The 18495-nt window shown below is 35.3% G+C and overlaps 1 protein-coding gene across 1 annotated transcript in view; it reads right to left on the bottom strand.

The window, feature by feature from the left end:
* Window positions 1-246: 246 nt before the first annotated feature.
* stag1a (stromal antigen 1a) overlaps window positions 247-18495 on the bottom strand; it is a 272516-nt gene continuing 254267 nt past the window's right edge. The window contains exons 26-34 of the mRNA XM_039761613.1: window positions 16849-16950; window positions 16546-16694; window positions 9976-10104; window positions 7469-7674; window positions 3564-3738; window positions 3123-3233; window positions 2754-2868; window positions 2315-2395; window positions 247-2168 (exon numbers count right to left, since the gene is read on the bottom strand). Of these exons, the coding sequence (XP_039617547.1) occupies window positions 2145-2168; window positions 2315-2395; window positions 2754-2868; window positions 3123-3233; window positions 3564-3738; window positions 7469-7674; window positions 9976-10104; window positions 16546-16694; window positions 16849-16950 (1092 nt within the window). The 3' untranslated portion in view covers window positions 247-2144. The remainder of the gene's footprint in view (window positions 2169-2314; window positions 2396-2753; window positions 2869-3122; window positions 3234-3563; window positions 3739-7468; window positions 7675-9975; window positions 10105-16545; window positions 16695-16848; window positions 16951-18495) is intronic.

The raw sequence follows: 18495 nt of genomic DNA on the forward strand, positions 1-18495 counted from the left end.
TGTAAAATGTAAGCTTTACTTGGAAGAATGGGAAACTTGTACGGCCCTGTCTTGTTTCTGAATGGTGTAGAATCATAGTTGAAGTTGCCTATAAGTTTGGAAACTTGGACTAGCTGCCTCAGAGGGGGACATGCAACTTCTTTAAATTCTGAAACAAGAAATAATTTCAAGGACCTTATTAGCAGTATAATGTGGCATTAAAATACATTTGTAACAGTTTATTAAATGAAAAGGTGAAGCATTATCTTTAAATTGTACAAAAAGAAAACTTTAATATTGAAAATGTACAATTTACAGGATTACTAGCAAAACAAATCAAGGAGACACTTGAAATATAAAACCTATTGAACTTGAACTTAATCTGAATCCCACCATGGAGGTACCTAGTTATGAAAGTTTTGTTATACAATATTCTACAATACTGCCTAAATTAGAATTCCATTTTCATACAGATGACTGTGAAGCACAAGGTTTGTTGTGATTCAGGACTCAAACCATGCAGCATCTATGCCCACAGAACTATAGTGGGTTGCACGGTAAACCAACCACTTCATACAAACTTGACTTACGTTCTTTTTACTTTCTGTTTAAAGATGAAAAATCTTCCATGTTTCTGTACATCTTGTTACTAACAGCAGACTGAATCACTTTGGTTCTCTCGGGGTTGGCTTATCATGTCATCCACAGTTATTTGGCAACAGACCGGTCCAAAAGGAACTGTACAAACAACTGACAAAAATTACTTGATTCAAAACTTTATACTAAAACTACTAAAATTCAAAATATTTTTTTATTTTTCTTTTAAAAACCTGGGTATCATGGTATGTGTGATTTGTTTTGGAAAATATTTTAAGAGCTAGTTTTGCCTGTACATGTAAAAATGCTTGTTTTTTTATTTTATTTATTTTTTCCTGCAAAATGAATTTTTAAAGATATTTTAATATTGTTTTAAAATAATCCAACTTTTGTGGATCGCTAGCCTGCCTGCTGGTTTTCAGCCTTGACATTCTGCACAAAAGGTACAAAGTGATTTTTGATGGGATGGACATTTAAAGTGGTTTGGTCAACTCCACAATTAAGTATGTATTTGTGTCACACTCCCGCTAAGAAAATTTAAAATATTCTGAGAGTGGGGATGACCAAGAGGCAATAAAACCAATCCCTTTATTCAGCACATGATTTTTTTAATTAAAAGTTATCCATGACTTGATCATCTATTGCCTCAACACTTCAATCATGTCATTGAATACTGGCATAGTTGCAAACCCAGTGTGTACAGCTAAACAAAAGCAGTAACACTGGAAAGGAAGAGACACAACCAACACAAATTTAGTGTGTGTGTGTGTGTGTGTGTGTGTGTGTGTATATATATAGTGAGATCCATACACACATACACACACAATCTCTCACCGTGTACAAAAATGTTGTAAAATACAAATTAAAGGACTCTTTAGCAGGTCATATGACCACATATTGATACAACAATCTGACATTATTGCCAGAAACAGTTATCAAACATTTACATATGTAAAAAGATGGAAAACAAGAAGAATCATTTTATCTCCAGAGTAAAGTGTACCACAATGTTAACCAAATCCAGTGTGACTCAAAAACACATCTTGCTTCTAGTCTAGTACTTGAGCTGTTGCTATTTAACACTATAGGCATGAAATTTAAAACATCAGTTTAAAAAAAAACAAAACAAAAAAAAAAAAACTATGCTGAGACATCACGGGAGGTTTCTTTTCCTCTTTACATACAGAGCATGTGATTTTTTGCCCATGAATGTTTAGAATTTTACCCCACTGTGGCTTTGTCTTCCATCACTCTTCAACATTCCAAATTGCACCAGTTGTTGAATGGATTGCACATTACAACAGTTAGTGCTGTCTTGGGTGAGTACCATCGCCAAATGTGCTACCAGGGGAACAGTCCATTATGATTTATTTTTTATTTATTTATTTACTTATTTTTTTTACATAAGATTCGTAACAGTTATATTTTCCTCTTCTTCTTCTCTTCTTTTTTGAGTCAAAATAAATCTGGATTAATTTTAAATGTTATGTAACAAGCAATCACAGTATAAAGGCCCCTTGCTCCAAAAGCATTTCAGTTTTTGTCTGGAAATGTTCTTTATCCAGTTTTCAGAACATAGGCATCCCAAAACCCTGAAATGGAAACAAAGACATGAGTAAGTAGGTGACTAAAACATACTTCAAAAATAAAAATGATTATATATTAATAATATAATATATATAATATATATTATAAAGAAACTTCATTACAAACAGTGATTTACTGAGTATCTCCTTACCGAATCATCTTCTATAATAGCTGCAGAATCAAAGAAATCAGGTCTTAATTCTGCTCGTTCACGTCTGTTCCTGGAGGGCGGCTGAAAAGAAACCAGCAAATTTTTTTTTAAGCCTATAGAAATACCAGTGCAATATTTTGGACACCAATCTTAAAGATTAATCTGAAAATGCCTAAAATTTGTAAGACTATCCGGTAGTGTATGACAGTAATTTTACAAGCTAAAACAAAAACAACAACAAAAAAAGCTAAGATAAAATAATATTTGCTGAATTCACAGTTACTGGAAAAAAGGCAGACAATGAAGGCTTGAAACAGGTACATTGACGTTAAAGCAAAAAGTGGAAAAAGGAAATTGCATTAACAGTAATCCAAGTGGCTAACAGAAGGAAGAATACAAATACTAAAAAAATGTTTAAAAGGAAAATAAAAACACTTACAAGATCAATGACCATGGTATCCTCAAATTCTTCATTCATGTCTTCTAACTGTCCACGCGAAGACATCATTACATCTTCAAAGATTGGTTCTGCATCATCTTCCATTAGTCCTCGACTGCAAGAAATAAAAACTTGTAAACAGACAATTGAACAAAAACAAGCATACTGTGTATTAGAAGACAATGACAATATTGCAGGAATTTGCATTAAACGCCCAAAATTCCAAACTAGAGTAACAGATTAGGTAATTGAATGCAGGGACAAAGATTATTGTATCATAAACCACTTTACAAAATAGATTTAGAAAATCTTTAAAGATTGCCCCAAAACTACAACTCCTATTAAACTTAAAAGTCTTTAAATACTTACACAGTCTGCCTTACACCAGCTCTGGCTTTAAGATAATTCATATTTGCTCTGTCTTTCCGACTTACTTCATCCAGCTTTTGCTGTCCTAACCAGGACATTTGCATTTGTTGACTTCATTATAAAAATATAAAAAAAAAAACAAAAAAAAAAAAACTATAATCTGTGCAACATTCACATTTTTGCCTTAATGAAGAAGTCACCTAAGCTTTATTATGATTTACAGTAAAATGACAGCAAAATTGTGTACAAAAATGACTGGCTTTCTATTGACATTTGGTCATTTATCCTGACAGTAATTTTACTCATGCCAGCTGCCCCAAGGTATAAATATCTCCCAATATAGCTTTTGTAAAAGTATCAGATGAAGAATTAAAATGAACATAAATTCAAAAAGACATAGAAGGTGTTGAAACATGTTTTGAAAATGTATAATCAACTTACTTGTGTACATAATCTGCTTCAGAGTTGGGTTCAGAGCCTTGATCTGGGGGCATGTGCTCAGCCGCTTGTCTTGGATTTTCTCGTAGTACCGTGGATGTAAGCTGTGGTGTTTGTAAAGCACCTGGCGTCTGTATACTATCATTTCTCATGAGCCACGATCCTTCAACACTTTCTTCTACGCAAAGCAAGAAAATACAGTATAAGGGTAATAAGCAAGAGTATTTTAGCATTACAGAACAGCATATATAAGCAAGAATTTCACTGTTCTCTATAACCTAACAATGAGCAATCAAGTGTGTGTCTGAGTGTCCATCCGGTTGCTATGTCTCTGCCACTGTAACAGATGGTGCTTCACAAATATTTGTAGTAATAAAATAAATAAAATACATTGCATTTGTCATTCCAATATACAGCACATCAGTAACATTAATATTGCTTTGATGAATGCCATACCAAATGGCAAAATAATAAATTCATTGCATCTGTAATTCCAACAGATTTGCACATCACAAATGTTTGTAGTAATGCATTTTACAGTTGTAACAGTTTTTGATGTGCTATCTAATGAAATTACAGAGGCAATGCATTTTATTACTACATACTTTACAAAATACATTAATACATTATGTACTGCAAACATTAACACAGCATTCTACACTGATTACTTAAGATCTCAAACAATCTTAGAGAGGGAGAACAGCTAGTGACCAAATAAATCTATAAAATGTATTTAATGAATTTACTTGGAGATCTGTTTAAACCATTTCCAGGACTGCAGAAGCCATTACCTGACAGCACTGAGTACAACACATGAATCAATCTTGGAAGAGCTGCCAATTCACTGAAGAGCATTTTACTCAAACAGCCATTCTTACTCTCATAAGGTCAATTAAAGTATGTTAATTACTCAAACAATAATTACTGTATCTTAAAACGATTGACAAAATTACTTTTGCAAAAGTTTATTGAAACATCTTCTTTAATTAAGCATGCATGAGTAAACTGTATAAACATGTCTGGCAGCTATGGCAGATTGAAGTCTATTTGGCTGCATCATATCTGTGTTTGCTTTACATTTCCTGACTTGACAACTTCCACTAATTTTACTGCACAAAGTTCTCAAATTCTGTCAAGGTGGAAGAGTAGTACTGCTTTTCATGAATTTTTCACAGATTTTTTTGCACACATGCAAAAGTATGTTAACAAAATTTATACTATGTAACTATGCAGTTGTCCTCTTGTGTGTGTCTTCTCTGGATTGATTTTTTCTTACTCTCTCCAAATTTAACATTAAGCTGTTTTCAGCTTGTCCAGTTGTCATCATAATAATGGCAGCCTAAACCAACAAATGCATTTAAATACATGTAACACAACCTGTTGCTAAAGACAATGGTATAATTTTGCTACTTTTCCAACAGCTTCAAAGGGAAAAAATAAGGGGAATACTTATTCAGGAGAAGCTTACAAGGCAAGATTATTCTTGCATGAGAAAATAAATTAGGGCACTTTCCTGATCTATAAGCAGATATATAGGTGGGCACGGACAGTGCATATATATTCATCTATATGCCTACTCTGTACCAAGGTCAATTGCTATGTGATCTAAAATGTAAATTACTTAATTTTTAAGGACTATGAACTGTGAAGGTCAATTCACAATGCAGCAACATTTTTTTATTTTTTAAAAAAGAGCACCCTATCACCCTTTGGATTCTTACCACGTTTAACTCTTATTTAAACATCTAGAAGGACCTCTACCTGTTTAAACATTTTTACCTTAGAAATCTGTGTACCACAGACTACTATTTTTCTCCATGCGAAATATTCAAATCCTGCACAAACTACATAATTCTCTAGTGAGTCCATATCAGACAAAATTTTTTTGATTAAAATTTCTTACTGCTCCAGGTTTCTCTTCCATGTATGGACTTTTACCTTTCTGAAAAGTCACTTTATTCACTAGTTGTTTAGGTACCTGGGCACGAACCTTTCTATGCCTATGCCATTCAAATGTGGCACAAAATAGAAAAGCATATTTAAAAATCTCGAAGTGTATAACCTCCATTTCTTAATAACCATGCTCTGTAGATTAGTGAAAGCCCTAGTACATTCATTTCCTTGGAACATATCAGCTTTGGAATGAGTCCAGCCTGGAATCACTGAAAAGACACCAGTTTCACTTTAAAATTCCATTTTCCTCTTTTATCACCTGCTACATTCAATTCCACTCAGAAATAAAAGCCTATGGAGCTATCACCTTTAGCTATCTACCTGCTATTCTTCCTTAAAAGCTCCTTTTCTCCTTTAAGACAGCCTACGTCTGTTCTTTTTCCAGTCCTCTTATAAATCTCCTTCTCCGATTAATCAACAGCCTTGTGATCTTTCCTTATTCTTACCCCCTGCAATTGGACTGAATTTTTAATGTTACTAGAACTAAAAACGATCAGTTTATCCAGTTTCAATATACTCTTTTCCATGTGAAACAGGCTGTATCTACTCATCATGATAGGTTTTTTCTCTTGAACATCACTACTCTCATTATTTCATCTTGCAAATTTATATACATCTTTCTGATATTTTTTACTCTCCTAATTCTATTTACCCCTGCTAAGGCACAGTAACTACCAAACTATTGTTTGGGTTGGAATATAATGAATTCCTTCTGGATGAGTTCATTTTATACAACACATAGTTTTATTTAAAAAAAAATCCTCCATTATTTTCCTGTTAGTCAAGAATTGAAGCATCTTTAAAGGTGACATTTCTTTACTTGTAACACCCCACCCCCCAAAATATAATGTGAGTGTGTGTTAGGGTATTATTTACTGATTATTTCGGCATATGTCCTTTAATGTTTCTCAAGTATGGTGGTAATAAAAAAATTATGTGAACTGCTTGGAAATCACTGTATTTGTATAGAATTTATTCTTTTTGTAAGCAATGAATACACCACTCAAACATTCACAATGTAGGTTGAAAAAAAAATGTGAACCCCTAGGCTAATGGCTTTAGCAAAAGCTAGCTACTATAGAGTTAGATGTTGGCAAATCTGAATTTACATCAAATAAACAAAACTGGAGGTGTTGTTTAGACCTACTTTAACCTATAATAAAGACAAACATTGAGTTTGCTATTCACAATTACTATTTGCTGATGTGAAGCAAGCCTTGAAAAAATAGATCTCAGAAGATCAATGATCAAGAACTGTTGGTTTGCATAAAGCTGAAAAGGGTTACAAAGTAATCTCAAAGAGTTTAAACCATTAGTCTACAGTTAAACAAACTGTGTATAAAGAGAGACACTTTAGTACTGTGGCTACTAATCACTAAAAGTGAGCCAAGGTGACTTGACAGGCACAATGTAAGAATACTCGAAAGGTTTATTTAATTAAAAAAAAAAAACCTTCAGTAACAGTTTAAGGCCTGAAGCAATCACTGGAGCAGGGTACAATCTCTGTTCATGAGTCTACTATGCACAAAACAGTGAACAGGCTTCTCCATGCAACACAATCTCCAAATCTGGATCAACTGAGACAAGTTTGTAAAAAGAATGGGAAAAATCTTTCTTAAACCAAATGCCTGGTAATAATTCTAGGAAAAGCTGAGGTCCTATAATAGCTGATAACGGATGCATCAATATTAGATGAAGGAAAACTTTTCCTTTCTTATTCAAGGATCTTTGAGTTTCTGTTTCCTTAAACACTCAGACATTTTACCCCAATACTCTACAGCAATGGAAAATTGAATTTACACACTTTCAAACAGCATTTACTTGAAATAATGGTAAACATAACATTGATTTACAGTAGCAAAGAATAGCAAACTATATCTCACAAAGTGTACTGGGAAACTAGAATGAAACTGGACCTGCATATTCTGGCTAAATGAAGTTCAGCATTACCTTACCTTCTATTCGTTTTTTATGAAGTGGAGGTCTCCCTTTTTTACTTCGTACTGATGATGTTTTGTTGCTGCCACTTCCACTGGTAACAGATAATCTGTCTTCATCTCCACCAGTAAGCAAGGAGTTTCGATAAGAGATGAGGGGTAGCCACACGTCTTCTCGTCGCTCCATCATTTGTTCCGTCATGAACTTCTCCAGGTATGAGTGACTACAATGATTTAAACACAACTACATTATACACATGTTCTTTCTGGATATTAGACTAGTGCGCACACACACATATATATACACATATATACACATATATACACATATATATATATATATATATATATATATATATATATATACACACATATATATGCACATATATATATGCACATATATACATATACATACACATATATATATATACTGCTCAAAAGAATTAAAGGAACACTTTTTAATCAGAGTATAGCATAAAGTCAATGAAACTTAGGGGATATTAATCTGGTCAGTTAAGTAGCAGAGGTGGTTGTTAATCAGTTTCAGCTACTGTGGTGTTAATGAAATTAACAACAGATGTACTAGAGAGGCAACAATGAGATGACCCCGAAAACAGGAATGGTTTAACAGGTGGAGGCCACTGACATTTTTCCCTCTGCATCTTTTCTGACTGTTTCTTCACTAGTTTTGCATTTGGCTACAGTCAGTGTCACTACTGGTAGCATGAGGCGATACCTGGACCCTACAGAGGTTGCACAGGTAGTCCAACTTCTCCAGGATGGCACAGCAATACGTGTCATTGCCAGAAGGTTTGCTGTGTCTCCCTGCACAGTCTCAAGGGCATGGAGGAGATTCTAGGAGACAAGCAGTTACTCTAGGAGAGCTGGAGAGGGCCATAGAAGGTCCATAACCCATCAGTAGGACCAGTATCTGCTCCTTTGGGCGAGGAGGAACAGGATGAGCACTGCCAGAGCCCTACAAAATGACCTCCAGCAGGCCACTGGTGTGAATGTCTCTGACCAAACAACCAGAAAGACTTCATGAGGGTGACCCAAGGGCCCCATGTCTCTAATGGGCCCTTAGCTCACTGCCCAGTAGCATGCATCTCGACTGGCATTTGCCATAGAATACCAGAATTGGCAGATGCACCACTGGTGCCCTGTGCTTTTTACAGATGAGAGCAGGTTCACCCTGAGCACGTGACAGAAGTGTAAGGGTCTGGAGAAGCCACGGAGAACATTATGCTGCCTGTAACATCATTCAGCATGAGCAGTTTGGTGGTGGGTTAATGATTGTCTAGGGAGGCATATCCATGGAGGGTCACACAGACCGCTACAGGCTTGACAAAGGCACCTTGGCTGCCATTAGGTATCAGGATGAAATCCTTGGACCCATTGTCAGACCCTATGCTGGTACAGTGGCTCCTGGTGCACGACAATTCCTGGCCTCATGTGGTGAGAGTATGCAGGCAGTTCCTGGAGGATGAAGGAATTGATACCATTGACTGGCCACCACACTTTCCTGACCTAAATCCAATAGAACAGCTCTGGGACATTATGTTTTGGTCCATCCAATGCCACCAGGTTGCACCTCAGACTGTCCAGGAGCTCAGTGATGCCCTGGTCCAGATCTGGGAGGAGATCCCCCACAACACCATCTGTCATCTCAGTAGAAGCATGCACCGATGTTGTCAGGCATGTATACAAGAACACAGGGGCCATACAAAGTGCTGCGTACAATTTTGAGTTGCTGCAATTAAATTTAGCTAGCATCAACAAGGCATTTTCGGCCACAGGACTGCCACATACTGGATGTTTTTCCCTTTTCACACCATTCTTTGTAAACCCTAGAAATGGTTGTGCGTGAAAATCCCAGTAACTGAGCAGATTGTGAAATACTCAGACCGGCCCGTCTGGCACCAACAACCATGCCACGCTCAAAATTGCTTAAATCAACTTTCTTTCCCATTCTGACATTTAGTTTGGAGTTCAGGAGATTGTCTTGACCAGGACTACACCCCTAAATGCATTGAAGCAACTGCCATGTGATTGGTTGATTAGATAATTGCATTACTGAGAAATTGAACAGATGTTCCTAATAATCCTTTAGGTGAGTGTATATACACACACACACACACATATACATATATATACATATATATATAATATACATATATATATATATATACACATACATACATATATATATATATATATATATATATATATACACACACACACAAATATATATATTTGTATATATATATATATATATATATATATATATATATATATATATATACACACACACACACACAAACATACACACACATACATATATATGTATATATATATATATATATATATATATATATACTGTATATATATATACTTTTATTTAAGCATTCAACAAGCTAAAAAATATAACATAGTAAGAAAAAACAAGTCACTTTACCAAGATGACACAAATATGTGAAATAATTTGCAAAAAGATAAAAACTCAATTGTCTGTAATATTTACTTACACTGTCTTTTTGTCTTGGCGAAGTAGTTTAGAGGAGAACTCACTGAGAACTTCCAGGAATGCAAGGTTTAGAGGAGGATATTCTGGTCCTTTTGGATTTTGATATTTAAATGCAAATTCAATACCGTCCCTTGAAAAAATTAAAGACATTAAGAATTTGGTAGTTCATACAAACAGAATATGTTAAACTGCATATATATAAGTATATCTGGAGGAATTTAAATACATCTCTCTATCAATGAGCTCAAGTATACTGTAATTTTCCCATAATACTTAGGTCAGGTCCCTAACAATAAGGATCCAATGTGCCGGATCTCCCTCAGAGAATCATGCCACACAGCCACAGTGCCGTAACTGACAATCCCTCACAATGCAGGTAATGTGCCTCACTCCATGAGCAACTGCTCACTAGAGACAAAGTTAATCCAGCGGTACCCAAGGATTCTCCGAAGAGACACAGTACTGAAGGAGCTCAGTTTTCATCTCAGGTCACCGAATATCATTCATGTCTCACAACCATATAGCAAAACAGGAAGCACAAGGACTCTAAAGACTTGGACCTTCATCCTTTTGCAAAGATATCGGGAGCGCCACACACCCCTTTCCAGTGACCTCATGACCCCCCCAAATCCCCCCCCATGCTGAACCAATCCGTCTACTAACTTCATAGCAAGAGTAATCAGAGACATAAATGTCGCTGTCAAGGTAAGTAAACGTCACAAGAAGGTTGACACTCTCTCCGCAGTCAGACACACTGCTGATGGCTATGCCCAAGAGGTCATTAAAGGTCTGGATCTTAGTTTTTATCCAGGACACTTGCAAGCCCAGACACTCAGAGTCCTCACTCAGTCCCATAAGAGCCAACAGCACTGTCAGCAAAGTCAAGATCAGTGAATCTCTATTCAACAACAGATGCCTCATAGCCACTGGACACCATGACACTGCCCATCACCAAGTACATGGAGGCGTTGAACAGGGTAGAAGCAAGAACACACCCTTGACGAACCCCAGAATCAACTGGGAAAAATGCAGAGGTTCTCTGTCTCCACTCTGCACAGCACTCACAGTACCAGTGTACAGGTCAGCCATGATATCTAGCAACACTGAAGGGATCCCACAAAGTCTTGGAATGTCCCATAGAGCCGTGCGATCAACTGAGTCAAACGCTTTATGAAAACTGACAAAGGCTGCAAAGAAACTGCTGATATTCATCTTTACACTCCATGAGAAACCTCAGTGCCAGGAGGCGGTCGATAGTAGACTACTTAAGTGCAAAACCAAACTGCTCCAGTCACTGGTAGGTGGGCGAGTTATCATAGATCCTACTAAGGATAACCCTAGCAAGGACCTTACCCAGCACCGAGAGTAGTGTTATCCCCCTGTAGTTGCCGCATTCCAAGCGATCACCCTTCTCTTTCTAAATAGGGACAAAAAGTCCTGTTTTTCAGTCAGTTGGGATGGTGCCACTCCCCAAATGGAAGCAAAAATTGCTAACAATGCCAGGAGGACAGTCTTACCAACAGCCTGAAGAAGTACACTCTGGATACCACGGATACCTGCAACATTCCCTACCCACAGTGAGATTTAGAGATTCACAGCTAATTGGAGGATCAGCCTCAAGAACTGTGGACTCAGAAATATCCAATGTCCTAGCTGAAGAATCAGCTTTAAACAGCTCCTCAAAGTAGCCAGCCCAGTGGGTCACAACTGCTGTGTCATCCATAAGGACCGTTCCATCAGCAGCCCTGTGACTCTCCAAGGAACAGATTCCTAAGTGTGTAATGCTTCAATTCCTAATTAAGTAGGACATTGGTCACTAGACCATAGATGATGTGTCACTTGCTCACAGATTCCTCTATCAAACACCTCCTTATTTGCCCTCAGAGACCTCTTGCCCATCCTTCTTAGTTCCTGGTACAGACTGGAGTTGCCATTAAGCTGTGTACTGTGACTCCTCTCAAGAAGGGCTTTCCCCCACCCCCTTCATAATGAGTACAACTTTCCTAAGGGTGGATGCAGCAAAGCTACTCCCGTAGAAAGCAGAAAGGAGTCCTGTCTGTCATCTCAGAGATACAGTAAGTGCAGTGTTTTCACTGGGGCTGGAGTGCTAATCCTGCCACTAAACCCCATGATTTCCCTACCTTGGAGGACTGCTTGCAGGGCCAGAAGGAGTTTAATGTTATACCCAGGACCAGAATACTTAAATGAACCAATAAGCAAAGGGCGAACATATCACATTGTTTTTAACTTACAAACAATATTTCAATAATTAATACTTGTTTACGATATGGTTTAATGATCTTTTTTTTCCTCTTTGTTTCAATTATGAGATGCACAGTTCACCTACATGAAGTGTATGAAGTGTATTTTCATCAGAAGATGAAGAAAAAATCTCTGGCATGATCTGTTGATCCACCAAGTGCTAACTGACTTAATTATACATTATAATGATGCATCATATAAATAATGGACATCATTATTGAATAAATATATATTTTTATATAGAAACAGGAAACTTTTTAACACTCATGCAACAGGGAAATGGGCAGCTAAGAGGGAGATAATGGGGACACATGTGGGATGACAAACTCTCTACCATCTACCATATAAAATATTGGCAAAAATGTTTTGAATATTAACAAAAACCTCTACATTCTTCTTTACATGTTAGTAATATTAGCAATGCTGTAGTTTTTCCTTTTATATTCCAAGTTCCAGATACTTAAAGCATATTGAGAAGATATTAAAGTGCAGACAAATCCAGTGAGTGACTCACTGTAAAAGACATAGAACTCGGGTGTTTAGATAGATTTTCACTTGTTTTAGATTCACACAGAAAAGAGCTGAATTATCTAATGTGGTAGTATTTGAATGTTCAATGGGCACAAAATCGGGTACCCTGGTCAATGCATATTTTGTAGCTGGTAAAGGTCTTGTGAAGCTTACTTAACACTAAACACATTTCCGTAGAATGCAACAAATTTAACATATCTTGCTTCTTTGAATACTACTGTCTGGGTATGTGGAATAAAAAGCACTGGTTCATCAAGAGACAATAATGACATAACTCATACCCATCATAGCAGTGTATGGATATGCAATCATTACCAGTATTTGGGCATATTATCTACTGATAAACCTCTCTTCCTATCGACCACCAGCATTCACTGTATTTATGATGATTTCAGTCTTGTGATACACATTGAAGATGGTGTTTCCAAAACTAGGGGGATACATTTGCAATTTGGTGTTCCTAATAATGAACAGATTTGGAGGGATGTAGAGGTAACAGATTGCAGAAATAACAGTTTAGCAGCACTTTGTGGGTATAATACAAATAATTATAATGCCCACATCCTGCACTTACCCTGAGCTTAGCAAAACACCTGAGCATGCTAAATTACTGTCTGACACAAAAAATGAAGTATTTCAAGCACTCAGGCTTTACCTACAGTTTGAATATTTTTCTGAAACAATTTGTCGGCACAAGATGGAATTTCAACTCTGAAACTCCATTCTGCAGCAGAATGACAACAATTGGCAGGCCAATGATTGCATGCGTTGAGATTACTTTATATTAAATAAATAAAAAATGTGGCTGATTTTCGGAAGCCATTCAAAGATTTTCAAGTTGACAGTTTCACCTCAGCTCGTCACTTGCTATTCCATGGTCTGACAGATGATAAAACACTGCTCAGCAGCAACATTACAGCTCATTTTTTCAGGAATTGCAGAAATATGTATCTCTCTTAAATCCAGAAAGTGAAGGTAAGAAGTGAGACAACAGCAGAGTGCCCCCATTTGAGAGTCAGGATTTCAACTTTCTGTCATAAATCTGTCAGAGCTGAAAAAGGTGGAACCACATCTGTGGGATGAGGTCATCAACAGTGCTAAAATAAATTATTAAAATCTGAACTTTTGCCATGTTTGCCTGCTGAAGCAAACTATTTAATAAGAGTGAGAACAGCAGCACAAAAATGTTCGCTTCTGTTTAATAAAACTGTAGTCTTTCTCATGTGGAGTCTGACCTGCTATAAAGAGTAGCCAAAGTGACACTTTTGTAAACAAAAGTTGTTGTCAATTATCTTCAATAGTTCTCATGTTTTAAGTTCTATTTATGGTCTGATTTCATTAAAGTAAAAATTCTCTATTATTAGATTAACATACTATTTATTTCAAGGCATTGGACCAATTTCATTTATAAAAATAAATAAAAAAAATTAAAAATAAAAAAACTGGGTAGCCAAGAGTGCAAGATATATCTATGAGAATAGGCTGGGGCAGTCAAGAGTGTTTATAGGAGCAGGGTTTTAAAAACAGTGCTGAACAGAGTTCTTTAGTGTTTCACTCCAGAACAATGTATTTAAGTTGTGAGATAAAAGTACAGGAGTTGCATGAAACTGGTCATAAGGGTTTGCTTTTCTTTCTGTTTGACTTAATTCTATTGCCACAAGAACATTTTCTTTAAGCATGTCATGAATGAAACTTGTTCAATTGCTTGCTGCTGCCTGATTTTTGAACATTTTCTTTTTACAATTTGGTGGTATAATTTTAGAAATATTCTGTTTTTTCTGATATGCTGGCTTATTACCAGTACTGTCTGCGTGTCTTCTATGGAGAAGTGCATTTCTTAATATTCAGGTAGAACACTCTCCCATTGACATCAACTTTCTGTGTAGACTTGTCTTACCCTTTATTTTAGTTCATCCTCTCTACCCAGGTACTCAGTTGATACAGGGTGTCACTGCTTTGCCTTATGTGCATTTTGTGGTAGGTATTTTTTTTTTTTTTTGTAAATAGATGTGCAAGATTTACATAATGAGGTACTTGCCACTTGAATATTTATTTATATTTATTTATATATTCTGTGTAGCTCGAGTAAACCTGGATTGGCAGGTAGATAAGTGAAAAGTAGTACTTTATAGCTGTTACAGGAAGTGTCATGTTCAATTATGGTTCTCCTGTACATAATGTGTAATTGCATACACATTTATCAATGGTCTTAATCACCTTATTCGGAACTTTCACATAACCTTTACAGACTTTGTCCAACTTACCACTGCTTCTTAGATATTATATTAATATTTAGATCAATATGGACTCACAATTGTATCTTGTTGATTTATACATTAACGGGTGAGACCGAGAGTACATTTTGCAAGTTGGGTGGAATATGGAAGATTGAACGATGGGATTAAAATTGGCTTTCCAGCCCCAATTTAAAAAAAAAATATATAATAGTCGTCCATAATAAGGGAAGCTATGAGAATCTGGGCTCACACAGAACCATATCATCGAATTAGACTTTATAGGGGTGGTCACAAATATGTTATTTGTTCAAGGTTTTCTTGTAGTATTTCATATTTTTTTATTCTAGTTTGTTCTGTATTTTAATTAAAAGTTATGCACTGCTTATATTTACCTGTTATTTGATGTTTAAAGTTTGCATTATTTTGTATTCATTGTTGTTTGCTTTCTTTATGTGATTTTATTCCTGTTGATAAATTTGATTTTTTTCAACTCCTTTTAGCATGGTAAAGGTGCTATATTAGCAAATTATAATTACAATTGGATACAGGAGAACTAAGAAGCATTTCTCTTAAAGATACTGCTCATACTTTACACAGAGGTAAAACGAGAGTATACAGCATTTAGTTCAAGTTAAAATATTGCTATGGTTCTTTCATCAGCTACCACAGCTCAACCAGGTATCAAATATTACCATTTTTCAGCTTTTTGTTTTTATTCTCTGTTCTTTTGTGGCCTTAAAATAAAAACGTTGTGAAAACAGATGTATTTTTTTCTTAAAACTTAGCACAATAATGAAATGCTTAGTAGGAGCTAAAACTATTTTTCTTCTTTAATTCATGTCATTTTTATGATTTCCATTGCTTTGGATGCTAAATGTTGGTAAATCCTGCTATGTAAAAATCTAAATTGCTTAATTAATGCAAATGACCTACTTGCAATGCAATTATTAGTTGATTTAAAAAAATAACTGCTTAGCTAACTGGCCTAGGTAAATGAATTTTAATACTGATGTTTGAGCTTTGTTTTTTTTTTGCTTACAATAAGTGCAAGTGGGGATGTTGTGAATTGTGAATGTGCCACACACCAGTTTGTAAAGTTACATGCTTTATATATAATATTGTAGTAAAGACAATACATCTATCACTTTAGGAAAACAGAGGCAGACATTAACCTCAGAGTACTATTTGAAAAAGATAACATATGTTTTGAATTTACTGCATATACACAGTGTTGCATGTTTACATACCAATCTCCAAACACTCTATCTAAATATAAGAAATACATTTTTATTTTGTCTGCTGTGCAGAATATGACTTCCAAAACAGTAAAACCACGTATACATCATGATGGTATAAAAAATAAAGACTAACTTCACTGATATAACACACTAATTCAGCATATATGTAAATTTACATCACTGAAAGTTGAATTATCACAAATAAAACTTATTTTGATAAGTTCTAACAATACTGCATTAACACCACATTTTAAGTTATCTTTTACTTAACAAGAAAATGTAAGTTACATATCTAGTGCTTACTTGTGCAATGTTGCAACAGCTTCTCTGGTTTTGATTTGATCCAAACCAAAGGTAAGAGCAAATCTGCGAGCCAACTCTTTAATTCCACTGACATGAGATGAGGTCCTGTCCAAATTGGGACCTTGCTCCTGAATAAGCTCATTAAAAAGCTAGACAGAAGAAAAATAATTTTTTAATGCATTAGCTTCATTAAGATGAATTTTGTTAAACCTATCAGGTATTTTCCATACAGTTACCCCTTTCTGTGCAAACTAAAGAAAACAAAAAGCAAACAAACACAAATAACGAACATAGTTTTCTTACCTGTTGTAAACTGAGAATAAGAGTTTTTGCACACTGTATTTTATCAGTTTGCCTGGTTTTGCTTAGTGTTTCCTTAATGATATCACCATAGTCATTATAGTACTGAAGAAAAGGAAAAAAGAAAGGTTTATTCTACAACATTCAGATTGAACACATTGGGTGAAATATGTTAGTCTAGAACCCTAATATCTGTTAGAAGAAAAAAATACCTGGAAAAAAAATAGCAGCGATAGAGCACACATACTTCAAAAACAGCATACCTTGTTTGGGAAGAAAGGTAGAAAAAATTTGTATATGTACCCCTATACTAATTATTAAAGTGTTTAGAGAAATATGATTCCTTATGATCTACAAAGAAATTATACTTATCCAATGCAGCAGAAGCTATCTTGAGGGTTTGCAACTATACATACCAAATGAAGAGCAACAACACAAAACACATATCCACAACAAACACATTTTTATAACTTCAAAACAGCAGACAACAGCTACAAATTAAACATATTTTACAGAATCTAAACTGGACTGCTGGTGGCCAGAGAAAACAAATCCAGAAGACAGTAAGCTTAAACAACTATCAATGGCAAAATTATCTCTCAGATATTTGAAGATCCCCAACTGGCAGAACCTGATATGGTCCTGAACTTTCTAAGCTCACTCCTATTAAAATATTAAGAAAACAAATATGAAATGATCATCAAATCAAATACAGTACAAACACATAGTCTAAGTAACCTTTACTACTCCTCAAGGCTTTTCTCAGCAAGTAACAGGAACGAATTATAATAACTCAGCCAGAGTACAAATCTTTCTTTGATCTTTCCTCATTCCAACAAAGCAGTTAAATAAAAAAAAATACTTTAAAATGGAAATAGACTTATCAGTTATTGCTTAGAAGAAGGTGAATGAACAACTAACATCATATTTGACTTTAAGAATCATAATTGAAAAGGTATAGAGAATCTATACTTTAATTTTCAATGAAGAATCAACAGTAGCAATTCAAGAAATTATTAAAAGAAAGAAAAATGTCTGCCTTGGCCAAATAAAAAAAAAATAAATCAAAAACAAAAAAATTAAAGGTTTGATAAAAGAGATGAATTAACTACATTAGAAAATTACAAAAGAAGGATGCCATATAACCTTACTGTTAGAAGTAAATATTCAAAAAAGTAGAACTTTGCTACCTATTTATCAACTAATCCCATTTCATTATATATTAATTTAACATGACAGTGCAGAAAATAGATGGACAAACAAGCAGATAACTGCAGCAATAATAACATTAGAGACAGGCAGACTTGCGGTTCAGGAAAACTTATTAAAAACAGCAGAACTTACAGTAATGGATTTGGAGTCAGATTCAGCATGTTAAGTTTGATTCCTACATCATGATTTTGTCAATTTGGACTTTTCACATTGTTTTCGTGTACGTCAGAGTTTTCCATTTTTTCTTCCACATCTCTAAAAGATGGGCTGATTAGGTTTATTTGTGAATTTGCCCAGTGTAAATGTTGTACTTCGTGTGCTCTGAAATGGACTGGAAACCATATCCAGTCTGAATTCTGCTTTGTGCAATAGATTCCTTTTTGCACAGCCCTAAGTAACATTCAGATGGTTTAAGAACAGAATGTTATAAGAATTTTA

Source organism: Polypterus senegalus, chromosome 1 (assembly GCF_016835505.1).
Source record: "Polypterus senegalus isolate Bchr_013 chromosome 1, ASM1683550v1, whole genome shotgun sequence".
Lineage (NCBI taxonomy): Eukaryota > Metazoa > Chordata > Cladistia > Polypteriformes > Polypteridae > Polypterus > Polypterus senegalus.